Source organism: Apiospora hydei, assembly GCF_038363865.1.
Source record: "Apiospora hydei strain CBS 114990 chromosome Unknown utg000006l_segment0_segment0, whole genome shotgun sequence".
NCBI lineage: Eukaryota > Fungi > Ascomycota > Sordariomycetes > Amphisphaeriales > Apiosporaceae > Apiospora > Apiospora hydei.
This window is the reverse complement of record NW_027117365.1, coordinates 3,172,177-3,198,818: the sequence shown is the minus strand read 5'-3', so window position 1 is coordinate 3,198,818 and position 26,642 is coordinate 3,172,177. Positions and strand designations below refer to the sequence as shown.

Sequence of the window (26,642 nt, the reverse complement as noted above, 5' to 3'; positions counted from 1 at the left end):
TCTACCCACCATCTGTAGACAAACGGGTAAGTCATTGCCGTTTTCCATCGTCGGTGAGCTTTGTCCACTGGCGCTATTCCAGCATCCCATTATCGCCATTGTTGCACGTCTTTCGACGACTTGAAACATGTCTTGTTTCTTTGTTTATAACAATGGGTTTTACATCCCAAAAGCTATGCTATTCCAAATATACTTGATATTCTTACTTCCGTTACTCGAGGCCATTTGTGGTGAAATACAATATTACACTCAGCTACATCGACGCAATTTTTCGATTAGGTGGCATTCTAGTGGTTTGATAAGACTTCTTAATGAGCGAACATATGATATTTATTCATCGATTTTGCATACAGTTGTGTACATGAGCCCCTTGGTGGCGCGCGCGCGCGTGTGTATATGTAAACAGAGAACTCCATGCGCCAGTGCTCTCTACTAATATACTAGGAGCTTCTTCTATAAACCCGATCTATTCGAAGTATAACACGGCAGCTTGACAAGCCCGTGATTAAGTACCTACACTCTAGGAAGCGAACCAGCTGCGATGTCCTCTTCAGCCACTACATCCTCATCGTTGCATTCGCTGTACATATGGGCCTCGGCTGTGGAGGTAGGCCCAGGCGCATACCCGTCCTCTTTCAAGTAGACTAGAACCAAACATGTCAGTAATCAACGAACTCCGTTTTCACGTACTGAGGGAGGAAGCACTTACGGTGAGGCCTGATAAAGACGCTGCCGATGAGCGCCAATCCGAAGAGACTTGCAAGAAGCACAAAGAACGCTTGCGGGAAGCTCTCGACGGTAGCGGCGTAAATGCCGTTGAACATCATGGGAGCGAACACGCGCCCCAGCGCATGAAGTAGGCCCAGCGCGCCGAGAAGCGAGCCAACGCGCTCGGCGGGTACATGCTTGGTGATGGAGCTCTGGATGACGGCGCCGCCGAGCCCGCCGAAGGAGGTTAGCGCGCCGGACATGATGAACAGCTGCGGCGTCCGCACCAGGCAGTAGCCGATGATGCCCGTGACGTCCGACACGAGCGCGATGCGCAGCAGCCAGACGTCCAGCTCGTCCATGCCCGAGTTCGTCTCCATGATGTGCAGACCGCTCTCGCGACGTTGGCGCTGCAGCGGCCGCACGCGGAAGATGTAGTTCACCAGGGGGAAGACGCCGAGCAGGGCGACGACGCGTACGAAGCTCATCAGCGACACGTAGCGCGACGCCTCGAAAACGCCCCAGTGGAACATGTACTCGACGTAGAGGATGGTGACGGCCCCTGAGCCGATCGCGACTGACAGGATGATCGTGTCCATGAAGGCAAGGAGTATCATGTTGCGCCTCAACCGGCCGTCTCCTGCACCGCCGGGGACGAGCATCTTGAGGGGGCGCCAGGGGGGTTAGCCATGAAAATGGCGGGCAGCCAATCCAGAAGGAGTCTGCTTCTGACACGCGAATGCAGGCGCTCGGCGAGCGCATCCTCTTCCTCCTTATGCTTCTGCCGTGCTAGCAGCTGCCGCTTCTTGGTCAGCGATTCGGGCATGACGAGGAATATGAAGCCCATGAAGATGATATGACTCGCGAGTGCCACATAGAAAATCGAGAGCAGTGTGTCGGTCCATTTCACGAGATAGCCTGCGATTAAGGGCCCGAGAGCCACCCCAGTGAAGAGGCAGGCTTGCAAGTATCCAATGTAGACGCCGCGCTTCGACGGCGACGAGCAGTCACTTGTATACGCTGTGCCAATGATACCGCCTGCGGTAAAAGAGCCCGTAATGCCGTCCAAGAAAGCGCCTACCAGGATCCAATGGTAGTCGAGGGACTCCGGGTACTTTGCGCAGAGGATGGTCACGATTTCGTTGAGGACGCCGCCGATGGATGCGATGCACAGCAAGCGGGTTCGGCCGTACCGGTCGCTGAGCGAGCCCAGCTTGGGCGCCGTGAGCGCGCTCAGCGCGCCCGTCAGCACACTCGTCATGAGCGTGAAGGTGGCCACGCTGCGCTGGACCGGCGGGATCTGACATTGCGGATTGTCGCCGCCCAACACAATCGGGGTGACGATGAAGGTGGGATCCAGCAGGCTCTTATCGGCCATGTAGTCGCGACATACCAAATCGACGATCCTGCGAATTTGGGGCAAAATACGTCAGCGGCGCGGGCGCATTTCAAACGGCCGGGCGGGTTACCCTGGCCGGGAGCGCAAATGCGAACAAAAACTCACAGATTGATCCTCGGGACAAGGACGCCTCCAAAGGCAAGCGTAAACAAAAAGTAAGGACCAATGAGCCAATATACCTGACTCGAGAGTCAGTTTTATTTCCCTTGCATGTAACAAAAGTCTAATAGAGAGAGCGAAATGGGTGGCCCGCGGGATTCTGCATGGCGCATCCGCTCGTTCGGGTATGTTGGTTGGCGGTAGTCACAACGTACAGAAGGCCGTTTGTACCAAGGCAGACCGTCGAACTCTTGCGCCCAGGCTTCCCTGTTTTCGGGATTCGTGTTATTCTCGCTGCCGTCTCCGGGTGCGTCGCCGTCGGCGCCGGCGCCGAGCAAAGGCGATGTCTCCCCCGATGTTTCCGCATCAATCATGATGATCTTATGGCTCCCGACCGTCGGCCTCGGGGGCTGCCTTTCGCTAGTCATTTTTTCTTATCGGAATGCTTCTTGTTCGGTTTGCGCATATAGCAATGATGGGTAACTGCTGTTCCGGTCTGATTGGTCGGGGAAGCACGATTCGGGGTAACCGTAGGTCACAACTGGCGCAAAGCGGATTCCTATCTATCTAGGATGACGTCGGAGCGCTGCGGTGCGCAGCATAGGTAATGTTGACTGGGAGCTCCTATCGTGCCTCGATGCCATGGGGGAAAAGGAGAAGAAGATGGTGGGAAAGCAACTTCTGATAATACCACGAGAGTGGGAGGGAGAGACGACTAACGGATCTTCCTTCGGGGATTGGAGGGATCCGAGGTCGAGATAAGGAAAGTTTTGGTGAAGTGAACGCGGGCCCCGTTCCTCTGGCATGTCCGACGCCTTACGACACAGGCTTTCTTATTTCATCAGGACAGGATAGTCTACGCAATACAAGGGGGCCGCCACTCTAGCGTCGCGACTGGGGGTCATCAGTGGGATCTGGTGTGGGTGGATTGCCAATTATGCAGTTGTGTCAGCCAGTCATCCAGTAATGCTGCACGTAACCTACTGTACTACTACCAAACCAACGGACTTTACGGACAAAACAAAACGATAAATGCCCATTCTCTATTATTAAGCTGAGAGCGAACCGGGGAAACAGGAAACAGCAGCGAAACGAAACGCTAGACCGGCATTGTTCCAGGCTACCTGCCCAGCTCTGTGCGAGCTCTGAACAGCGCTTTTTGAAAAAGGGCCATTTACTGAGTATGGGTTGAGCAACGTCTGACGGACGTAAGATCTTCAGGGCGCCCACCAAGAAGCTTATTCCGTCTCTCCTTTGCCTGTCTGCGAAAGGAAGAGACCGATATCGAGCAAAACCTTCTGTGCGATGCTGACAGCAAGCCACGTTCACCCCTGTAGGCTACTGCGAACGTGGCAGTTTGGCCCAAATCTACAGGCGGTTCAGGGGCACGGCTTTCTGGTCCTATCGGATTTGCTGGGATCAGCCACGGAATGGTTTCAAGGTACATCCTGCTTCAGCTGCTGTCTCTGCTCTCAACAATAAGCGGGATCGCACTTTATAAAACATTCAGACCACAATCATATCGTTTTCACAAACACACTCCAACTCAAGCGACAGTTGTTCACATAGGCCAAAACTTGATATCAATCTTGTCACCTGCATAGACCTGTTCTATCGTGAGATCACTGCCACGTAGTCGTCGCAAAGATGCAAATCGCATTTCTAATCAATGACGCAACCAATATGCAAACCCGCGCGGGAGCGCGGAGCGTGGGGTAGTAGTACTGTCGCACTACAACTAGCACAGGCTGGCACTGGCTACATACATGTACCTATCCTGTCCGCTGGAATTTGGCATTCACCAGCAATGCCCTCTAATTGGTAGCCCGGCTATTCGCTAGCGGACGAATTAATTTAGCCAACGGGATGCAATGGGTTTATCAGCGACAAGTGCAATCGCATAAGCATCATGGCCAAGCTAGATATCATTTCAAGGTTGTCGAATGACTGAACTTCGTCCTGTGTAGAAGTGGGATGAGATTCGATTTGAACGTAATATTCCCTTGATCGCGGGATACAGGCCATACAGCCGTAGCGTTGACCAGAGCAAACACTCGTAATCTGAATGTTCCCTGTTTCGTTGTGCGACATCCAGTTGGCAATCGAAAGGATATCTCTCGGCACAAGTGTACGTATGAGCAAGGCACGTTGCGATGTCAAAAGGCAAGGCGCGAATGGTTGTATCCGTTGTGCTTGCTTGCAGCGAGCTCTATTATACACTCTTTTGTACACCAACTATACAGCGAATGCATTCTCCGGGCCCGCGAAGAACTTCTTGGACTCGGCACAACGCTCGCTCTTGCATCCGGGGCACCTCAAGCCCATCTGTAATGAGCAAGACACGCCACTATCCAGGTGCGACTTGGCAAGATCTGCCAGGGCCTTGATGAAGGTAGGGTTGCCGTTCAAGCTCTCCACGCGCTTGATTGTCTCTGGGTGCCCCGACTCCCCGATAATCTCCTTGTCGAGCTCGTACAGAGTCTCGATGTGGTCCGAAGTGAAGGCGATGGGGATTAAAACCATGTCGGTCTGGCCCTTCTTGACATACTCCTCCACAGAGGTGGACGTCTGTGGTCCCAGCCATGGCTGTGGGCCAACCTGGGACTGCCAGCATAGCCGGTAGGGGTTGGAGAAGTTTAAGCGTTGCATAACAGCATAAACAGTAGCTGCAACCTCGGCAGGGTAAGGGTCACCTGCGCCATGTTAGTTAGTATACATCTTACTCCCGTATAAGTGATCTTACCTCTGTTGACAACTGTCATGGGCAAGCTGTGGGCTGAGAACATCAGCATCGCCTGCTTGCGTCGTTCTTCGGGGTACTCTGCCAGCTTCTCCTCAATGTTCTTGGCAAAAGTCTCAACCAGTCCCGGGTGCGCTGGCCATCTGTCAATGACACTCCACTGGATAGTGCCCGATGTTGCCTTTCCCTCCAAGCGCTGGCGCCATTTCCAGAGCTCATTGATACTGCTGCCGGTTGTAGAGCAAGAGTACTGTGGGTATTGCGTAAAGGCAACAGCTCTGCCTCCCTTGCCGTTGCCGAACCCGTCTGCTAGGAGCCTGTTATACATCTCCTCCGTGAGGGGATCTGCGTACCGGAAGGCGACGTAGGGTTTGTGGGGCGCGGTTTCGGGGGACATCTTGTCGAGGAGCTTGCACATCTCCGCGCTCTGGTATTCCGACCATTTTCGGATAGGCGATCCTCCTCCGATATCAGCGTACTGCTTCTGGATCTTGGGCGTGCGGCGCTTCGCAATGAAGGGTCCGAGGTAATTTTGAAGAGGTCCGAGGGGAATCAAATCGGCATCTGCCTAGAAGAAAAAGCGAGGTTAGGTATCGTAGGCCGTACACGGGCAAGGCGCAGGGTGGCTCTTACAAACAGGCGACTTAAGAAGTTGTGGACTTCATCAGTGGTGGAGGGACCGCCCATGTTGAGGAACACCATGGCGGTTGGGCCTTTGGACCCTACGGAATTCTGGGTGACTGGCGGCACGGGAGTCGCAAAGCCTCGGACTTGAAGTGCGCTGCATCCTGAAGACACCAGCGACCTAAACACAGGAGAATTGGAGCTTCTGGTCGTATGCGACACCCTCTTCGAGAGCTGTCCAGCAGAATGTCGGAGCGACATGCTGTCGTGTTGCAGGCAGGACCTGGAACCTAAAAGAAGAAGCGACTGGTAAAACAAGCAGACACAATTCGTCTCAAGGTCACAACTCAAAGGAGAGATACCGTCAATTTAGTGGAAGGAAACCTGACGGGAACGAAGAATGCCACGTTGATAGATCATCCCACTTCTCAGGAATAAAACGTGAGGGTCATGGCCGGCAATACACGGTACGTGGGCTATGTAGCTGCAGGTGTGCCGTGGGCTGTTTAGACAGGCACCGAGACGCCGAGCATCCACAGGCAAATCGTACGCTAATGGTGCTGCTACCTGCGAACGCCGATCTTGACGGATCTAGTTGCTCTGCGAGATCTGAAGATGGAAAACGAGATGGGTCAATTGCCAGCAGGATCAATTTGAACTGCATTTCCGGGGTATATCTATCGACTTGTACTGTTTACTGGACGAACAAACTAGATCAACGAGCTGCATTTGCGTGTCATATACCAATCGCAAATTGTCTTTGAAGAATGCATTTGCTCATACCTCCAAAAATGCCAGCCAGTCAGACCAGACTCAACAACCATCAATGCCTGCATTCTCCAATTGCATAGCTGCAGTTGGTAATACAGAGCAGTGGCCCAATGGGTTTAAGATGTATTGGCCTGTGCGCTCAAAGTCAGGTGCTTTCGTGTGTTAGAGGGCGGCTCCACTGGCCTGGACGCGGTGGCTGCCTAGCATCCCTAGCAAGCGTGTAAGTGCCTCATGTCTTCACTGGCCATCACCGAGAGGTTCGATAATAAATAAGGACCCAAACAAATATCATATGAAAACTGTTCATCTACCATAACCACCCAATGCCGCCGCAATTCCCTTGAGCGTCCTTTTCTTCTTGACCCATACCGTCTGAGACCATATCTCTCGCTAAGAACGTCATCATGAGTTATCATCATAGCCAAGATGGCCAAGAGCCGGAGGAAGATGAGATTGATGAGGATGTGAGTCTTTAATGTCCCCAGATTATTCTTTTCTACTGATGTACTGATGTGACTGCAGATTTACAAATCTCAGAAAGATGCGCTGCTGTTTGCCATTGATGTCAGCAAGACCATGATGAAGGCACCGCCCGCCTCAGATGACAAGAAGGCCGACACGGACAGTGGCCTGACTGCCGCACTCAAATGTGCCTATCAAGTGATGCAGCAGCGAATCATCTCTAACCCCAAAGATATGATGGGGATCCTCCTTTTCAATACGGAGAAGTCCAAGTCCAATGACGAGGAAGAAGACCGCGGCAACTGGAACTATCCGCATTGCTACGTATATGTGCCACTCGATGTCCCGGCTGCCGAAGACGTGAAGAGGTTGAAGAGCCTCGTAGAGGATGGCGAAGACTCTGAAGAGGTCTTGGTCCCATCTAAGGAGCCAGCCAATATCAAGGACGTCCTGTTTTGTGCCAACCAGATCCTCGCAACCAAGGCACCTAACTTTGGCTCCCGACGTGTCTTCATCATCACTGACAGCGACAACCCTCACATGGATGACAAGAAGATGAACGAGGCTGCCGCGGTACGCGCCAAAGATTTATACGATCTGGGTGTGTTCATCACTCTCTTCCCCATCGGTCAAAAGGACAGTACTTTCGATCTCAGCAAGTTTTGGAATGTAAGCACTACCCATTCATAGCGAATACTGATTCCTGGTATTAATTACGTCTTTAGGATATCATATTCAAGGACCCAATGGCCGAACTCACAGACCCGGAAACGGTCTTAGAGTCCAAGTCTGGCAATGATGGCCTGACTCTTCTCAAATCGCTGATCAAGAACATCGACTCTAAGAAGACACCGAAGCGTGCTTACTTTTCGAGCATGCCCTTCGAGATTGGACCAGGTCTTACCATATCCGTCAAGGGCTACAACCTGTTCCAAAGACAGGCACCTGCAAGAAGCTGCTATGTCTGGCTAGATGGCGAAAAGGCTCAGATTGCGGTCGGCGAGACAGCGCGGACAGAAAAGGACAGCACCCGCGACGTTGAGAAAGGAGAGCTCAAGAAGGCGTACAAGTTTGGTGGCGAGTACGTCTACTTCAGCCCAGAGGAGCAGGCCGAAGTCAAGAAATTTGGCGAGAAAACTATCAAGATCATCGGGTTCAAAGATCGGTCTCTCCTGAAATTCTGGATGGCCATCAAAAAGTCCATCTTCATCTATCCCAGCGAGGAAGGCTACGTAGGCTCCACACGTGTGTTTTCGGCGCTATGGCAGAAACTGCTCAAGTCAAAGAAGGTTGGCATTGCATGGCACATTGCACGCAAGAATGCCAATCCCCAGCTTGTTGCCATCATCCCCTCAAGGAGCCAGTTGGACGAAAAGTCGGGAACCCCGTATCTCCCTGCGGGCCTATGGCTTTATCCCATTCCATTTGCCGATGACCTTCGGGTCGGGCCCGAGCTGAAGGCAGTGAGAACTACCAATGAACTGACCGACAAGATGAACAAGATTACGGGGCAATTGCAGATGCCTCGGGGATTGTTCGAGCCTCACAGGTATCCCAACCCAGCTCTGCAATGGCACTACAAGATTCTGCAAGCCTTGGCTCTGGAAGAAGAAGTCCCAGAGAAGCCAGACGATGCTACTATGCCCAAAAAACAAGGCGATTAGTAGGCGAGCGGGTGAGTTTCATAGTATTCTTCTTGCGGGAAACCATTTCCCGATCTGGATTTTACAACAGAACATATGCTGACATATCTTTTCATCTACAGGAGGCTATCTTCAGGAGTGGGCAGATGTAGCCAACGAAGCATTGGCTAAACACCAACAGGAAAAGGCGATCAAGCGTGAGCTTGATGGCGAGGATGATGAGGAACCTCAACCGAAGAAGAGAGCAAGGACAACAGCAGCCAGCAAGAAGAACGACGAGGATGGCGGTCCAGCCACGACTGATGCAGCCTTGAAGAAGCTGGTCAACTCGGGTGATATCGCCAAGATGAAGGTGACTGAGCTGAAGGGGGTGCTTGCAGCTCGCAGCTTGGACACAAAGGGACGAAAGGCCGACCTGATAGAACGGCTAGAACAATGGGTTGAGGAGAACATGTAAGATCAGAACGAATATGTACGAGAGGGCGGCGGGATTTGCAAGGCGTTCCGGGACTGTCACATTTGATTGCTGTCTGCTGCATTACTCCTTGAGAACGAAAGATACTTGTAGCTATTAGTGGTGTGCAGCTGAGTATTGCATATTGCACGCATGGCTGCTGCCTACACCTAGTGCAAATGAAATATGCCATCGGCATCGGCAGTCTTACGACTCATTGTGTCTTGTGTTCTAGCCTGCGTCTCAGAAATGGAAGGAGCGAGCAGTGATTATCCCATTTGCGCCCATGGTAGAACTTTGGCACTTCCTTCTCTCATGTTCATACTTGCACAAAATTTCAACTTATTGATATATTGGGCAATCTGAAAGAGAGATTACACTTGATATATCCTACCTGTTATTGTCCTGGTGAAGGGTTGACTGAATTAGCAATTGGGTGCCCCGCGATGCGATGCGATGGGTACTACCAACAACTTGGGAAAGAGCATGTGCAACTTTATCACCTCAGGTGCAACTGCTGCAATTGAAAACACCCAAACCTCCAGCTCGCAGCCATACCTGCCTGACAAGGTTCCTTGGTATGTGCATGTATCCATACTTCATTCAGGAGTCACAAATCTACCCATTGTCACCATTTACCAATACCTCCTCCGACCAACTCTTCATTCACATTGGAGTGGGTAATAGGTACATGTAGTTGATTCCAGGTGCCTGTCAGCAAAGCACACAGACAGACACAAGCACAACGGCGCACGGACCCGACTCTCCATCTGCAAGAAAGTACTCCACCAAACTTATTCGGGTACTCCATCGTCACGGCTATCCAAGTCACTTCAATCCGGGGCGCGTAGAACTGGTCGCGACACGCGACTCTTGACCCCCATGCTGCTTCATCGGCTGCGACCGCCACCATGGACGCCCTTTTGAGCAGCATTGGGCAGTCTGTTCGGGCCGAAAACAACAGCAACAGTAACGTCTGCAACAGAATCGAGGACGTGTGCCACTCGCTGGGCAAATACGTCGCGCGACGTACCGACACACGCGCCGAACACATATCAACATCCTTCGAAATCCGACACAATGCAGTTTTCGATATCGTCGTGGAGCCCGAAGTCGCCGAGGGCGATGATCCGGTGCATCATCTGCAAGCGCCAGTTACGCGAAGCGTGAACGCATCCGAAACCATTATGAACCAACCGAGCGACGACCCAGTCCTGCAGCGAATGGTCGCAAAACACATAATAGGCGCTATTGGCGAGGTTGACGGAAGTTCTTGGAATGTGCGCAAGGTAGTGAGAGGTGCACAGGGCTGGGACTTCACCTACCAGTGCAAGAACTCCCTGCAGGCGTGGAATCGCCAGAATGCTAAGAGCACAGGAAGGCTGCCCATTGCTGCGTGGAGCGGCCCAGGCGGGCAAGACCCCGTCAATATGGGCCGGCCTGCCTTTGACTGCCGCGGCAGTGTATCTATCCTGTTCTCGAGAACCAGCAGAGCCATAATTATCAAGTACGACCACACTCCGCTACACAAGACCGTCGCCGAGCTGGCAGATCTTCTTGCTCCGGTGGTGCCTCCTCCGCCTGTTCCCAACGGTAACCACGTTGGGAACAAGTCAACCAAAGCGAAGCGGCCGCCGCCTGCTGAAGGCGAGGAAGGTGCACCGAAGAAAAAGGCCAAAAGGAAGAGCAAAGCAGCAGACAACACAGGCGCCGGTGAAGCCACAACTGAGGAGACAAATACGCCTGCTCAGAATACTTCAAACCCGGGACAGGGCTCTGCGAATGACGGCGCTGTATCTGCAATGCCATTCCTAAAAATCCCTGCGGCAGAAGCTGCGAGGCGGAGGGAACTGGCGGTTGAAATGCTGTCAGGAAAGGGGATAGACCCCTCAACACTTTCCGAGGAACAGATGAATATCTTCTCGAACCAGGCACCTCATCTACAAAAACTCTCTCTTGAGATGCTCGCGAAGTACGGCGCGGAGCGTCTGAGAATCGTGCACCCTGATGAGAAGGACCAGCCAGCTACTTCAACAAACACTACCCCAGCTCAAGGTACTCCGGATGTAGCTGCTGCTTCCGCACCGGGACCCGCTCCAGCTACGTCTGGCGACACAGAAACACCTACGAAGAAGAGCAAGGGGCGCAAGAGGAAGTCAGATGCCGCAGTTGAAAGTGCAGATGGTGCGGCGGCCTCCCGGGCTGTTGAGTCTGGCACTGCAGAGAATGGCGGAATGGAAACTACAACCATGACATTGAAGCCACCCAGCCAGAGAAGAACTCGCGGGGCCTGCGACACTTGCAAGAATCGGAAAGTGAAATGCACAAAAGAGCATCCGGTTTGTTCTGTATGCCAGGAGGCTGGAGAGACCTGTGTTTACTTGCCTCCGCGCCCACGGAGAAAATCGGAGAAACCAGCAAAGTCAGCAGACAATGTTGATCCCGATACGGATGTCCAAGCTGAAGAGGAGGAAGACGCTGGAGAACCAGGACAGATTGAACAAGCGGAGCAAGTTGAGCCACCGCATATTGTTCATCCAGTACAGATCACACCAGTACCAGTGCCCAGGCCAATGCAAGCAGTCCAGCAAGCTGCTCCAGTTGCTCCAGCTCCAGTCATGGATCCGGACAATGATGAGTTCATACCGGATCCGAACATCTTGTCAGGCCCAATTGAACAGCCACAGTCCGCTGCACCTCCGTCTATAAATACTAATTATTATTCGTCGAATAGCGGCGTGACCTACTCCGATGCAGATAGTTCAGAAGCCGCACGGCATGCCCATCAGGCTATGGCCAATCTGACATTCCCATCCTCACAGTTTCAAAGAGACACGTCACAGGCCTCTCCATCTCTGTCTTTTCCATCTGCCACTCAGCCCAGCCAACCGCCACCGGCGTACTCTCAGCCTCCACCTGTTGCCCAGCCTCCACCTGCTCGACAGAACTCTCGAAATATGAACAGACGTAGCCTCCCTACGGGCCCTGTTACCCAGCATCAGCGCACAGACTCTGGAAATGCAGCTGCAAACATGGGTCGTTCACCAGGATGGAACAATGCCTCGAATTCCCCAGCTGCTGTTGCGCAAGACACAACCAGATCACCACATTTCTCACAAGCGCAGGCTGCGAAGCAACGGCCCAAGTCCCGCAAATCCGGATATGAAGCCCAAGCCCAGTCTCAGTCTCATGCCCATCCAAGTCCGGATACCATGCAAGCCGCCGTGACGCTTTCACAGACAGCAACGCAGCAGCAAACCCCTCACGTGTCAGCGGTGACCAGGTCACCGTTTCAAACGACCAGAAAGCCTACTGCAAGAACGCAGTCACGACAGGGACATAGATCACAGACCAATACTCCAGTCACGCAGACTCCTGTCCCGCCACCGCAGATTCCTACATCCTTTAATACCCCAAGCAGCGCTTATGGCCACGCCAATAACTCAACCACATCGTCTGGGTACGATACGTATGGTCGTTATAACACGAGCAATGCTCAGTATCCCAATACCACCACAGCCGGCGATGCTACTGCACAGAGCTCATACGACGCTAATTCGTATCAGCCACAAGCTACATCAACAGCATCAAGTTCGTACGCGACACCATCGTATGACTATTCGAGAAGCAGTGGCACTGCTGATGCCAATACCACTGCCAACGATGCAAGCAACTATGGCGCCGCGAACAGCAGCAACTCTAACCAGTGGGCGTCTACCCAAGCGCGAGGCTCCCGATCAGATGCCACACATTCCTACAACATGCCAAATGCGCAACCAACTTCGACGAGTCCGTACGGAACGCGTTCGGCTGCCCGGCAGGCCTCTCAAGCTGCTTACAGCCAGTCCCAGCAGCCGGGGTACAGTTCTTATCAATCACAGAACGCAGCTCAATCACAACAAGGCCAAAGCAATCAGACCTGGTACGGCTTCCCGGCGGCAAGCGCCAGCAGTTCCAACCACGCTGGTTACAATAGTAACACAGCAAACACCACTTACGGCAGTACCAGTGCTTCTGCTAATGCCGGAGCGTATTCAAGCCATCGACCAAACGTACCTGGTTATGGACCTAGCTATGGAGAGGAGCCGTCGATATTTGACTTGTTGAGCCGCGGCCATTCTGGCAACTAGGCTTAGGTCGAATAGCATCCATCGACGAAATAGCCCGACAGGCTTGTACCCGAATGGGCAAGCATGTCGATGCAGACCTTTGCAAGGAAGGAGTTTGAGACCGAAGACACATAGGGGCGTTTTGTTTTACATGACTACACAGGCGCATGGCATGTACAGAAGGGCGTCGGCACTAAAGAAAGGACATATGTTCTTGATTCGTCAAGTACAATTATGCGATGATTTGTAGTAGTATACCCTAGCTGGAGATGCCTAGTTCGATCAGATGGTAGGACCAGGTGAAGGAAATGATGCATGGTAGCTAGCTATGTTATTGATGACATTGAGAGCCAAATTCATTGACAATTGCTAGTAGTCTCTCCCATTGCATGATGGCGTTCAATAGTGCTATGTAGCTTGTGCAACGAATCTAAGTAAACACTGTTGCCCGTGTAGGTGTCTTGTATGATGTTGATACCCAGCAGCTCGGCAGCTATCTATCTATCTCTACCTCTATTATTCATGATACCGAAACCAGAAGGAAGATGGAGAAGACGTGCCCTCTAAGTACGCGTAATATGATGACATAATCCCCGTCTCTTCTTTAGACTCCGCTGTCTCGTCTATTTCTTTGTAGTGCAAACCAATGCATATCCTCGCGCATGCATTCTGACCGACCCATATTGACTCCCCGATTACGACGAAGACAGAGAGGGGCGTTGGTGTACCAGCCGTCCCTTGACCCAGACCATCTTGGTATTCCGATCGTCGCCGTTGTACACCCACTTGGCGATGCGCTCGTCCCAGGTCTCCCAGCCGAAGATGTCTACGTTCCCGCCATCAGTGACGGCGTTGGCCAGTCCATCGAGACCAGCAACGCCGTTCTTTTCGGTCTCGGTTCCGGCGGCGTCACTGCTGTCGTCACCATCGACCATGTTGAGGCCGATCAGCTGCGCGTCCCACTCCATGCCAACTTCGAACCCGCCGACCTTGTGCTCGAGCCCGAGCACAGTGGCGCCGCCGCGCGTGGCGAGATGCAGGACCTCCTCGACGCTCAGCTTAGCGCGCTCCCGCTCCGCGTCGTCGACCTGTGAGGGCGCGCGCGCGCAGTCGCCCTGGGCGTTGTAGGGCATGGACAGGTGTCGCGACACGACGCAGGCGAGGCGCGCGGCCTCGAGGACGCTGGCCGAGTAGCCGCCGCTGACGTCGGTGCCGAGCCCGACGTCGACGCCGCGGTCCAGCAGCCAGCGCACGCGGCACTCGCCGCTCGTCAGGGCCGAGTTGGAGCAGGGGCAGTGGGCGACCTTGGCGCCGCGCGCGCGGACGAGGGCCGCCTCGGCCTCGCTCAGGTGCACGGCGTGGGCGAGCACGGTGCGGGGCGTCAGCAGGCCGAAGCCGTCGTAGACGGAGGCGTAGTCGGCGGCGTCGGGGAAGAGCTCGCGCACGAGGGCGATCTCGCCGACGTTTTCCGAGATGTGCGTCTGGACGCGCAGGTCCTCGGCCCGCGCCAGCTCGCCCAGCGCCGCCATGGTCTCGGGCGTGCAGGCGGGGGCGAAGCGCGGGGTCAGGATGGGGGCGACGAGGTCGCCGGCGGGGTCGATGCGGCGCATGTGGTCGACGGTCTCGCGGGTGCGGGCCAGGACGGCGGCGGGCCCGCCCTCGTCGACGTAGTAGTCGGGCGCGAGGCGGTCCATGCAGACGCGGCCGACGAAGGCGCGCTGGCCCGCGGCGAGGCAGAGGTCGGCCAGCAGGTTGGTGGCGGCGACGTCGATGGTGGCGTAGTAGGCGGCCGCGGTGGTGCCGTGCGACAGGGTGCGGCGCACGACCTGGCCGTAGACGCGGCGGGCCCGGGGCAGCGCGGCCAGGGACGCCTCCATGGGGAAGGTGTACTTGTTGAGCCAGTCCAGCAGGGTCGAGCTGCCGAATATGCCGGCGTTGGGATACTGCGGTGCATGTATGTGCGTATCTGGTGGTGTTGCCGGTCAGCCATCGTCGTTTCGCATCGTCTTGCAAGGTACAATAAAGAGCACGTGAATACCGAGGTGCTACCCGCAAGGCATCTCTCTTACCTATAAAGCCCGGGAAGAAGAACTGTCCCTCGTTGCATGCCTGCACCTGCACTTTGGCCGCCTCCCACCCCAGTTTCGAACACATCGTCTCGACGGCTTTCCCCTGTTGACCGCATCGCGGCTCAATGGCCACGATCTTGCCCGACGCATCGACAGCAACGGCGGCATCGTGCAGATAGTCTAGTTGATTGAGCGATTTACTGTGGACGAATGTGCCCACGAAGAGCTGGTTCTTTTGCAGCGCGGGCGGCGCCATATTGACCATCAACTAAGTATGTGACGAAAAAGGCCCCCTCCCCCTTTTTGGGAAATGCGTCTAAAGGAGATGTAAGTTTGGAGCAGCTGGTAATCAGCCGTCGCTGGTATAGCCGAGCGAAACCCGAGTTGATGAGAGGTCCAACTTCTGGACACGCAACAAAGCCAATTCTGTGAAGAAGCTGTGTTTGATCCCCAAACTCGTCCAAACCCGAATTCTAAAGCAGTGCCGGGTGGTAAACGAGTGTGGTTTGACGACGTCGCTGTCCTTTTCTTTATACCAGCGGCTGAGCGGGGGTTTGTTCGGGTGGGTTGGTGGCAGTTTAGTTTATGGAGACAGCGCCCGAAAGATTAGGTAGCCAGCTGTCTGTCTGGCTGTCTGTTTGACTGACTCTCTGGCTTATCTCCCCAGCGCTTTGGCTTGGTTCCTGCATTGACTTGACTCCTTACAGTAACCGTTCGCAGTCTTGGCTGGCCTGCACGTCTGCGTCTCAAGTACCCGGCACTTGGCACACTCCACGTTTGCTCCCTCGCCTGCTGTAACCACTAACCTTCGGCCGCTGCCGCCCACCGTTTGCATCGCTACCTACTAATACAGCCACACCGCAATTGGAGCTGTCAATACATGTACGTAACACACATGACAACAACAAAAAGTCCCGACTGATAGGTAAAGTAGGTAGGTATGCATGCACAAGCCAAGATCAAGGTACTCAGTCTTTGTATCATAAGGGAATTATCTATCAAAGTTCTATTATGCGACACCATTGCGCCACTCTTTTCTGGCTAATCTACCGAAATCTCGCAGTCGCCCAAGTAGCAATCGCCATCTTCTCCCGTCCCAAAATCACAGCTAGCGCCGAAACTTCTATACATATACATGGGCAGTCGTTATTTCTTCCCTTTCCCATCCTGTTATCGATGTCCTTTGCCATCGTCGTCTTCTAAGCGGCACATTCCAATCGTCATTCATCCATAGTATATAGCTATTGCCGCCCTAGGCTACCATCTCCTAGGCCTCTTTCTCCTCCTTGTTCTCCTCGCCACCCGTCACGTTGACGGCATTGTCATCCTGGTACGAGTCCCACTTCTGCAGGATCGCCTTGATGTTGGGAGAGTTGGTCAAGGCGTACACGTTCTCAAAGTACTCCTTGCTGAGCTCGAAGGGACGAGCAGTCACGTTGGGAATGTACTTGCCAATCAGCTTCGCCGGATCAATGCTCGTCTTCTTAATCTGCGTGTTCAGGAAGCTTCGGAACGGCTTCACGCCCGACCGCAAGAACGTCGAGTGGAAGGGCACGTCAATTCCCCGGAGCGGAATCGTCGCGAATCCTCTCTCCAGCTCCAGCGGCTTGGGCTTGGCCTCGGTCTGCTTCGCGCACCCGTCAATAATCTCCACCAAGTGCTGCTTGACCTCCTCGGGGCTCAAGCTCTTCTTGAGGTCGACAATGTCGATCTTCTGGATCTTGAGGTAGTTCATCACCGCACCAAGCGTGTCGAGCGCTCGCAGATCACCAGCACAAACGTACTGCATGTTGGCAATGTTGTAGTTGACAATCTCGAGAAGCCAGCCCGTCTTCTCCGCAATGTTGCCCACCACGAACCGCAGCGCCTCCTCGTCAAACGACTTGGAGATTCGGCTAGGGTTGACGGCGCACATCGAGTAGTTGGAGCGCCCGTCGGCGTCACGCTCCACAGCGACCTGCATGGTCAGGCCTCGGTAGAAAACGACCGACACCAAAGACTCAATCGGCATCACGTCAGCAAGTGCTGCGAGGGCAGAGTACTCGCCCAACGAATGTCCGGCGAAAGTGCTGTCGCGGGGAACAAGACCCTTGGCCTTCATGTCTTCAAAGCTGGCCTTCTCCATCAATGTGAGGGCGGGCTGTGTGAATTGCGTGGCCGAAAGCAGGCCCTGGGGCGACCGGTAGGTGTAAGATGTGGTCTTTTCCGAGATCTCCTTGAAAATCTTCTCCGACTTGGTGCTGCCATCTTGGGCAACAGTCTCGAACTTCATGTCCATGTACTTCTGACGGATGGCCTTACCCTTGGGTCCTCCGAAATGTACGGTGAACTCCTTAGGGTTGTTTCGGACAATGTGGGTAATAGAGAAGCCTGGATTAATGTTAGAAGACGGCCACAAGTAAATAGCGCTGGACTTGACTTACCATAGTTGTCCAAAAGGTACTTGTCGGCTCTGTCCCATACCTCCTTGGCAACAGGACTGCTGTCGTACAACTCCATACCCATACCCTGTTCCTGAGAACCCTGACCAGTGAAGACATAAGCCGTCACGGGTTGTTCGACCTCGGCTTCACCGAGCAGAACCTTCTCCTCAGTCTCCTTGTTGCTGACCTCGACCTTGATAATCTTACGGCCACCAATCATGGCCACGTGCTGCAGCTTCACCTCGATATCATCGTTGGGAAGTACCATGCCAACAAGAGAAGCATGGAAGCTGCGTACTCGGCCAACGTTGTTCTCGGCAGCCCAGGTTTCGACCAAACTGCGCACAGATGCACTCGAGTACATCCCGTGGGTGATGGTTCCCGGGAGGTTGGCATAGCTGGAGAACACGCGGGACACGTGGATAGGGTTGTAGTCCCCGGAAACCTTGGCGTAGGTCTCGTTGGAAGCAGGGGCCCTGAGTTGCAAAGGTGTCTTACCACTCAGCGGGATGGGGTTCTCGAAATGCACAGGCTGCTCGATCGACGATCCATGTCGTTCGAGATAGTCAATCACAGGGTTGCCGTGAGACTCGCCAGCCACGTATTCAACGGAAGCCACCTGGTCAATCTGCTTGCTGGGACGCTCAAGAAGGACTTGGCCCCGAGTCTCGACACTGCTGAAGACTGTCTTGTTCTTGAACTTGATAAGACTCTGAAGACGGAAGACAAGAGTCTTGCCAACGAGACTCTCATTCTGCTCGAAGACGAACCACTCCTTCGACTTCAGGACAGCAACATCCTTAGCCGTAGCAAGATGAACCTGCATCGGGGTCTCGATCTTGCGCTGGAAAGTGTTCTCGAAATCGGTGTAGGCGCCGCGGTAAAGGAATTGCGAAGTCACTTCCATGACGGGCTCGCCATCACGGGTGATGGTGCCGCAAACTTCGACCATCTTACCAGAATCCTGGTTGATGATGGCATTAACCTGCGCGGTGGTGCTGACGGTATCGCCCTTCTTGAGAGGCTCGGCACCAGGCATCATGCGGAAACCGTTGGAAAGATGGACAAGCTTGAGGAGGTCTCCGTCAATCTTGCGTGGGAAAATGGGCTTGGTGATGGCCTTCCACCCAACGACGATGGCAAAGTCCATGGGGGCATAGACGACCTTGCCAGGGCGATCAACGAAAGCCTCGCCGGTGTTGCCAACAGCGTGCACAAAGTCATTGATGTCCTGACTCGTGATAGTCGCGCTTCCACCATCGAACTTACCAGTGACGGGAGCATCGAGGTCGAGCTTGTCGTCGCCGAACCATGCACGCCAGTAGAACTCCTTGATGCGGTCGTTGCGGTCATCCATGTATTCACGGATAGGCGCATAGCCGGCGTCAGGGTGGTAGGTGAAGCGCAGAGGCAAAGCGACTGGCTTTCCAAGAGCTGTCGTGTCCTTGATCATGTTGACCACGATCTTGTTCTTGCCATCGAACTTGACCTCAATGATATCGACGTATTGGTTGTGTCTGGGCTGCTCCTTAACAACAATGGAAGTCTTGCCAGGGTTGTTCGGGTACGAGATCTCAACAAAGAGGCCACGGTGAGGAGCGAAGATGCGTCTCAACGGGTTGGTCTGATACTTCTGGCCTTGGACCAAAACCTCTGACATGAAGAGAGCATGGCGCCATGAGCGTTTGGGTCCAGCTAGGAGAGTCAACCATGCATCCAAGGATGGCAAAGCAGCGGTGGGAGAGTTGGAGAGACGGTAGGTGTTCTTGTTGTCGTCGTAGGAGACAGTCAAGCCCTCAATGTCCAACGGAATGTCGGCATCAATCAGCTTGCCACCGAAGTACTCAACGGTCGGGATGGTCTCCGGCTTCCCGTTGTAGAGGTCCCTGGTGAGACTGGCAATGTGGGCGTTGTGGATACCATCCAGAATGTCCTTGACTGGTTCATCGATAATGGTCGAGTATTTGACAGCAGTCGGTCCCTGGAGAATGCACGTTCTGCCGACATCCTGGCCAATAACGGCGTCAAGATCCTCGGATTGCCACAGCGAGTCCTTCTTGAAGAAGAATTCGAAGTTTTCATCCAATGCAGGGACAAATGTCGTTGGCTTTTGGGTTGGTCGCTGGCACAGCATGAGGAAATGCTGCACATCCTGGGCGTTAATGATCTGAGTCTCAGCCTCTGGGTATCTGGCAAGGATTCTGTCAATGGTCTCAAAGGGCTGCTTGAGGTCGGAGTAGTTCTGCAGCATCGACATCTGTCCGGTCGAGGAAGTGAAGCGTTCTTCGACTCTGTGGATGAAGTCGCCAACCAACTTCATGTATGAAGGGTCAATCCAGCGAGACTGGTGCTTCACGTAGCACAACTCCACCAAACGTCGTACTACTTCAGCGTAGGTCATGTCCTCCAAGTCCACAGTCTGGCCTGCCGAGTTCTGGCCAAACCATACCTTCTGGCAATCGTCATTGAGTCTCTTGATGATGTAGTTGCGGTTCTTCTTAAGTTCTGCAACTCGCTTCTCCTTGGGGAGGCTGAAGATCTTCTGGTCCATTTCCGCCCAGAATTTGACGCCACGGGTAGCGAGTTTGTGGATGGGCTCACCCATTTCTGATCGAACCGTGATCACGCCACCGGCTGGGCCCTTGTAGGTCTTCTCCCACTGGTCATCGTCAAGACCTGGCGCATCAATGATGGCTTGCTTGGCGGCCTTGCTGGTGTGGGCCTCCTTTGCAACCATCATGCGGCTACCGAACAAGCAACCGTCGAATGGCATAGGCGGGTATCCGTACTTCTTGGACCATTGTCCAGTGATGTAGGGATAAGTGTCCTCAGCGCCACCAAACCCACTACCAGCGACGAGAATGATGTTGTCGTAGCGGCGGATACGTCCGTACATCTGAAGGATTGGTGTGTGGAAATCCTCGAATGAGTGGTGGCCACCACCACGTCCGCCAGTCCATTGTAGGACGACAGGGAAGGTGGGGTTGGCTTTGGCAATGTTGATGACATTTTGAATAGCTTCCATGGAGCCCGGTTTGAAGGCAATGTGCTTCAGCCCAAGCGTATCGATGTACTCTTGGGCGACCTCAAGCGAGGGAACACCGGCACCGATTGTAAGACCCTCAATGGGAATACCCTCAGCTCTGAGGCGGCCAATGAGCGGGATCTGCCAGCCCATCGCGCGAGGGTTGACGTAAATCAGGTTGACTGTGATTCCTCTTCCAGCAGGAATGGCCTTCTCAATCTTGGCAAATGCTTCGGTCATCATCTTAGGAGCGAAGTAACCACCACCGGCCAACTCGATCTGATAACCAGCATTCATCGTAGCAGCAACAAAGTCCCACGGGACAGTCGTTGGTGTCATACCAGAGACCATCAGGGGAGGAAGACCGAGGAGACGACTCATCTTGGTGTCGACAAAGGTTTGACCCGCGGAGGTCTTGATCAGCCTGGGGCCATATTCCTTCACCCAGTCGGCAGCGTACACAATGGCATTCTCCTCATCACGATCGAACAGCTCAGGCTTGTACCCAACCTCTGGGACCGTTCCGCTCAAGCTACCAGCGAGAATGACCCTCACGCCGGTGCCTTCTTTGTTACGGCTGGTAAGAATTCCGAGGCCGGAAATGCCTCCGGGGCCGAAGTCCAAGATGTGAGTGGCACCTGGGAAAACAGTGGCCGTTTCCCAGTTGACAGGATCACGAGTGATCATTCGGATCAAAGAAGGAACAATATCACCTTGTACTTCCTCCCGCAGATCCTTGCCGGTACATGTGTTGAACACGGGAATGCCAAGAGACTTGGAGTCGATCTCAATGTTCTTGAGGTCCTCATCAATCAGCTTGGTGGCATTGGCGAGGTATTGGCTGTGGAAAGGGGCCGTGATTGGGAGGAAGCGGTTCACAAAGCGAATTTTTCGTTCTGTGTGAGGAATTCGATTCTGGTCAAGGCCGGTGGGAGCCTTAACCTTGCGAAGTTGCAGGTTAAGACCGTAGAGAGAGATCGGAGGACCAGTCACGACCATGTTCCGCGGGCTGTTGATGAGGGAGATAGAGATATGTCTGTCTTCGGGCAGGTACTGGTTGGTAGCGTCAATGTGCTTCTGCACTTCGCTTTGGGGAAGATCACGGATGCTAAGCATGGGGGTAGGTTCACCCTCGCCATTCTCATCCGAGTCTTGCAGCACCTTCGGGGTAAGGGAGGTTCGAGGGAAGACCTGTTGGCTGCGAGCTCCAATCCAGAAGAGGATTGTCAGAGCATCCTTGGAGACCTTGTCAAATGACTCCCAGTCGCTAGCAGCGGCAGTGGCAGCAGCCACGACAATGCCCTGAGAATGACCAGTGGCACCGCTGAATCGATCTCGCAGAATGCCCGGGTGGAGTCCAAGACCCTTGCCCAAAACCATGTAGTGACAAAGCTGGACCAAACCAATCAATGGCAGACTGACAGGCGCAGAAATCAGGTAGTCACCATCCGGCGTCGTATCGGGGTTGTGAAGCCATGTCATGACATCGAGTCCCTTAGCATACAGCTTTTCAGCCTTTGGGTCTCGGGAAAGAGTCTGCAAGAGCTCTGCTGATGTTGAGACGAGGTCACCAACAAAGGAGGGATACGTCTCGTAAACCTCACGCAATTCGTCGAAGTACTCGACAATGTTGCCCTGACCACCAAAGATGTTGTACAGCTTCGCCTCCTCCTCATCGGCTGCTCTCAGAAGGGCCGAGTCATGTGGCCGGATGGCTCTGTTCGCTGTGGAACGGGCAGCAAAATAGCACCGCACAACAGCAATTTGCTTCTCTGGGATACCAGGGAGGGTTCTGGCCAAAGCGTGAACATCGTTGCTACGGAGGAAAACTCGCTCGAACTCGTTCAGCGCGAGCTTGAGCACCTCTTCGTACGACCCTTGGCCGTCATCCTCGCCCTCTTCGACTTCATGGGCTACAAAGCCCATGTATCTTGCAACCAGCTCGGGTATTGAGGAGGGCTCGTCATCCTGAGCCAGCTCATCCGTTGCAGGGGGTAATGTAGCAGTAAAGCGCTCCTTCAATTGGTGAGCATAGTAGTGAATGCCGGTGGGTACCAAGAAGGAGGTCTCGAGGGATCCATGGGTAAGTGTGAGGGGGCGGAGGTTTGAACTGGATCTAGGAGTAGAAACGCCCGTCTGGGGGCCGGTTGCGGTACCGTACATGGCGAATGGCTGTACTGGATTTTTGGGTGGGAGACTCGGACGTTCTTCGAACACGCCTACATATGAACCAAGTCAGATTTGGCGTCGTGGGGGAGGGGAGCACAGAAAGCGAGCGCGTGGCAGCGGACTTACTTGTGGATGTCTCCGTGAACTCAGCCAAGAGCAGGAGGCAGATAGCTTCTCCCAGCAATGGGCAGTATTAAGTTGCTTTGCAATATAGACAGGCAATAGCGTCCAAACAATCAGCAATGGATGATGAGAATGGTCGTGAGGAGTCTACGCAGCGGGCGTAGAGGAGGGGTATTTTGGACCGGACGGCGATTTGCGTCGTGAATGGGAAGAATGGAGATCTTCCGAAGATGAAGTTTGCTTGAAGGGAAGGAAAAGTGGTTGCAGGACGGAGAGGTGAAGGATGGGATCACTTCTGTCAAAAGGACGGTGATGGGCGGGTTTCAAAGCTTGCCCGGAGTCAATGATCTGGAAGGAGCAGCAAGAGACGGTTTGCCCATTCCCATCCACACACTTCAATTGAGCGAGTTGATTATTGAAAGATCCATTCGTCAGCGGCCGTAGCAGCGCAGGAACCCCATTACCATTTCTTTTGAATGGAGCAAGTGTCTACTTTTACTTGGCTACACGCCTAGCTACTTCCTGCTCTAGTCGACGAGCATGACCCAATGGCCTTGGTGCGTCGCCCATGCCCGCCTGTCCCTGCTCAACGTATCAACTTTTTTTTCGTCTTGGGGCCGGCGGCGGGAAGCTGCCTCGCCAAAAAATTCGACTTCTTGTTGGGGACTTGTACCGGACAGGGAAGCTATGTGCAGCTCTAGCCCAGATCCACGACAGGGGAGGGGCAGGTTGGAGCAGGAGGGTGGGAGGGTGGGAGGGTTGCACGGAGGGTTGAAGTATCCGGTACCTCCCCCAAGCTACCCCCAATGGATGGATGTCAATCTCCAGCCAGTTAGTCGCCGCCCAGCCCTCTTATCCGCCCGCATGGCACCCCACTTGGACGAAGACCCTGACTGCAGCATAAGGTTGAGTTTGAGCGATTGAACGAAACTCTGGCGGACGGCGGGCATACTGGACGGCAATGTTGTTGTTTTTGTTGTTGTTCTACAGAAGCCACCCGAGCGTTTCGGCGAGTATTGCGCCCGCCCGTCGCCCGTCCGCCGACAACATCCTACCTTGGGGGGCGTCAATGGGGCATTCATTGGGCCTTGAATTGGCAATGCACGTACCTGGCTGGCCGGCCTCAACGCGTGGCATATCCCATCAGACGCATGTCATTCTGCCTCGAGCTCTTGCAAAGCAGCCATGTACGTCGTCTGCTAGGTACGCCGCAGGGGGGCTGTCGGTGCATTGCACCCATGGCACCTGTTCGTTCAACGTTGGGGCACCATGCGAACATGTTGCACATCATCAATCCCAACTCTCATCATTCTTCCATGTTTGGGGGTTTCAACGATGTGAGTGGATATCCCAGCCTGCCTATAATACATCGCCGTATACAGCCATATGTCACACTCGAAACATAGGTAGCGAAAATAGACCCGCCCATGTCTACAGTACCTACATACAACTGTCTGTTGGCGACAATCCTGAAAGGCGAACTTCCATGGCGTCAGACCACTCTCCAAATGACCTTGATCCAGATAAAACAGTGCGTAAATCTTAGCCACCATCTTCGGATCAGACGGCGGCTCGGAAGTAAGGTTAATTAAACCACATTCTACGAGGAGCTCACGAACCCGATGTTGGATGCAGTACAACGGAAGAGATCCAGATATATTGATGTCATGTGCTTATTCTATTAGATTTTACTCTAGACTAGAGAACAGTGGTATCGTCAGTCATAAAATACATGACAGGAAATGTACTTACGTTCGAATTGTTATATTGTTCTAGATATTTAAAGATCCCCTTGCGGCTCGAGTGTTGTGATTGACATAGCTGTAATACAAACATTGAACGATCTCGGGTGTGTGCACCTACCTTGAGCGCGAGCCAAGCTGGTCATGCAGGAGGCACGGATGGGGGCCGTTGGAGGGGTATCCTGTCGATTGGATTACTTATTATAGAGAATCCCCCGCATGATAATGCTCAATGATGTCGAAGCCCGCGTCAGGTGGTCGTTCTCGGAAACATATCCATGTTGTATATGCCAACAAAACAGCGGCAAAGACTTCAACATCCGACGCTGTATCGAACAGGCAGACAGTTGCATGAATCAATATGTGTGTGGCTCTTTTTTTCGCAATGTCTGCGTCCTGATAGAAACGCGAGGCTAAGCTCTTATGCCAAGATCAACACTCGTTGCGGGTGATTTAGTATATTCACTTCACATAGACTCTATACTATGTTTATAGTATAACTCGACCATGCTCAATAGCTCTCGAATAGTTCAACCAATTGCTGCGTGATCTCTCGGGCTGATTCAGGAACCAATGATCGCGAGGGCAATTCCAAAGTAGCTGGTACGAAGCCATTGGCAGTTGCATCCACCGGGAGAACGGATGGGACCCGCATTAAGTCGAGGAATTTGAGTCTGAAGGTGGGCCCGATGATAGGGGTCGGACTCGGAGAGAGACGGTGACGGCTTCGTTTGCTTCTCGATGAGTTGTCAGGAACGCCGCTCCATTCTGGCCACGATGCTCGAGCCTGACAGGGGTGACTGCATAGCAAGACGCGACTCAGAGCATGCAGAGCAATTTGTTGCGACTTCAAGGACTCCTTCCCTCTGCCAGGCACGCTGCTGAGACTTGTGTTTTTCGGACTGTCAAGACTTCGGCCGAAACTCTCTGGGCAGAAGGGGTCCTCAGCTTTCAGCAAGGCCAGCAAGGGCAGAAGCCAAGACCATTGAAAATAGATGGGATGAGACTCTGTGGGGGAGGAAGGGGACTTCTTGGAAGCCGCTATCCCTACTGTGGTTTAGACGCATCAAGTTGGTTGAGAGGAAAGTGGTGTCACACAAGTGGAGAGTCAATCTAGAAACAGAGGGTTAGATGTTCTTGGTGCTGGCTTAGTCGCGGGTGGTGGGAATCTTTACAAGTGCGTCTGCTGCATGCATGCTTGCCTGTGAGCAATTTGGAAGTCTGAGAGGCCGCGACATGGGAAGCAACAAAACATACGATCCAGAGCAGAAAATAAAGATAGGGAGATAGCCTCGGGATAATCTGGTAACGGTGAGAAAGCGAGAAACTGCATTGTAGGGGTCGCCATGCATGTAGCAAGAAGGCCTGCATATTCTACACATCAATTGGTAGGTCGCATTGGCTGCTCAGATCTGCGAGGTACTTGCACTCCGGCAGCGCCCTGGCGGCAGGACAGGTACCCAAAACTAGCGGCCACACCAGCCAATTTTTGCGTGTTCAACATTTGGGAAAACACGCGGAACTTCAAGCTACACCCCTCTAGACGGTGCCCATCCCGGCATATCCCCAGTCCCTGTCTACATGTATCCATCCCACTTTGTCTTGGACGGCCTGTCGTAGAAAACCATGGAGTGCGGTACGTAGAGGTGCGCTCCTTCGCCGTGACTTTTTTTTGAGACCGCAATTCTTGAGTGGGTTTGTCAATTCGAGTGGCATTATTGATCTGGCAGGGGCGTTGGAACCGCCTCTCTATTGCACGATACAGACTGTACGCAAAACCCAAGCCTTGCTCATATTCACCCACCTTCCCTTCCCTCCGCAGCAGCTCGCCCTGGAGTCCTCCCAATCTCATTCTCCCCAATTACCCTCTATTGCTTGCCTGCCATACAAGCTCAGCGGTGCTTTCCCATCTTGACTCTTTGTTAATTCAATTGTAATAGTTTCAAGTCGAGGTTAGCCACAGGGACAGCCAAAAACTGTCAACCTCCCGACCTACTCTCAACCACTTCTACATCCTCACGCCTGCACGACACTTGCCACGAGACACTATACCAATAGACGAGATACCCGTGGCGTCTCGAA

General features: G+C 53.6%; 6 protein-coding genes across 6 annotated transcripts; 2 read left to right on the top strand and 4 right to left on the bottom strand.

The window, feature by feature from the left end:
• Positions 1-513: 513 nt before the first annotated feature.
• PG997_008213 (uncharacterized protein) lies at positions 514-2,634 on the bottom strand (the record flags this gene model as incomplete). Its single annotated transcript, XM_066812528.1, has 5 exons — positions 514-644; positions 710-1,370; positions 1,442-2,114; positions 2,213-2,286; positions 2,422-2,634. 5 exons carry the CDS (start codon positions 2,632-2,634, stop codon positions 514-516), a joined length of 1,752 nt encoding a protein of 583 aa, XP_066667870.1.
• A 1,807-nt stretch (positions 2,635-4,441) lies between these two features.
• Positions 4,442-5,831, bottom strand: PG997_008212 (ferrochelatase; the record flags this gene model as incomplete). Its single annotated transcript, XM_066812527.1, has 3 exons — positions 4,442-4,899; positions 4,950-5,514; positions 5,580-5,831. The coding sequence occupies 3 exons, from the start codon at positions 5,829-5,831 to the stop codon at positions 4,442-4,444; spliced, it is 1,275 nt and encodes a 424-aa protein (XP_066667869.1).
• A 914-nt stretch (positions 5,832-6,745) lies between these two features.
• On the top strand, positions 6,746-8,903 carry PG997_008211 (ku70 protein; the record flags this gene model as incomplete). Its single annotated transcript, XM_066812526.1, has 4 exons — positions 6,746-6,805; positions 6,864-7,472; positions 7,529-8,459; positions 8,569-8,903. The coding sequence occupies 4 exons, from the start codon at positions 6,746-6,748 to the stop codon at positions 8,901-8,903; spliced, it is 1,935 nt and encodes a 644-aa protein (XP_066667868.1).
• A 908-nt stretch (positions 8,904-9,811) lies between these two features.
• On the top strand, positions 9,812-13,030 carry PG997_008210 (DNA methylation modulator-2; the record flags this gene model as incomplete). The annotated part of the gene is made up of 1 exon (XM_066812525.1): positions 9,812-13,030. One exon carries the CDS (start codon positions 9,812-9,814, stop codon positions 13,028-13,030), a length of 3,219 nt encoding a protein of 1,072 aa, XP_066667867.1.
• A 674-nt stretch (positions 13,031-13,704) lies between these two features.
• PG997_008209 (guanine deaminase) lies at positions 13,705-15,334 on the bottom strand (the record flags this gene model as incomplete). The annotated part of the gene is made up of 2 exons (XM_066812524.1): positions 13,705-14,975; positions 15,079-15,334. The coding sequence occupies 2 exons, from the start codon at positions 15,332-15,334 to the stop codon at positions 13,705-13,707; spliced, it is 1,527 nt and encodes a 508-aa protein (XP_066667866.1).
• A 1,011-nt stretch (positions 15,335-16,345) lies between these two features.
• PG997_008208 (uncharacterized protein) lies at positions 16,346-22,689 on the bottom strand (the record flags this gene model as incomplete). The annotated part of the gene is made up of 2 exons (XM_066812523.1): positions 16,346-17,448; positions 17,502-22,689. The coding sequence occupies 2 exons, from the start codon at positions 22,687-22,689 to the stop codon at positions 16,346-16,348; spliced, it is 6,291 nt and encodes a 2,096-aa protein (XP_066667865.1).
• Positions 22,690-26,642: the final 3,953 nt, after the last annotated feature.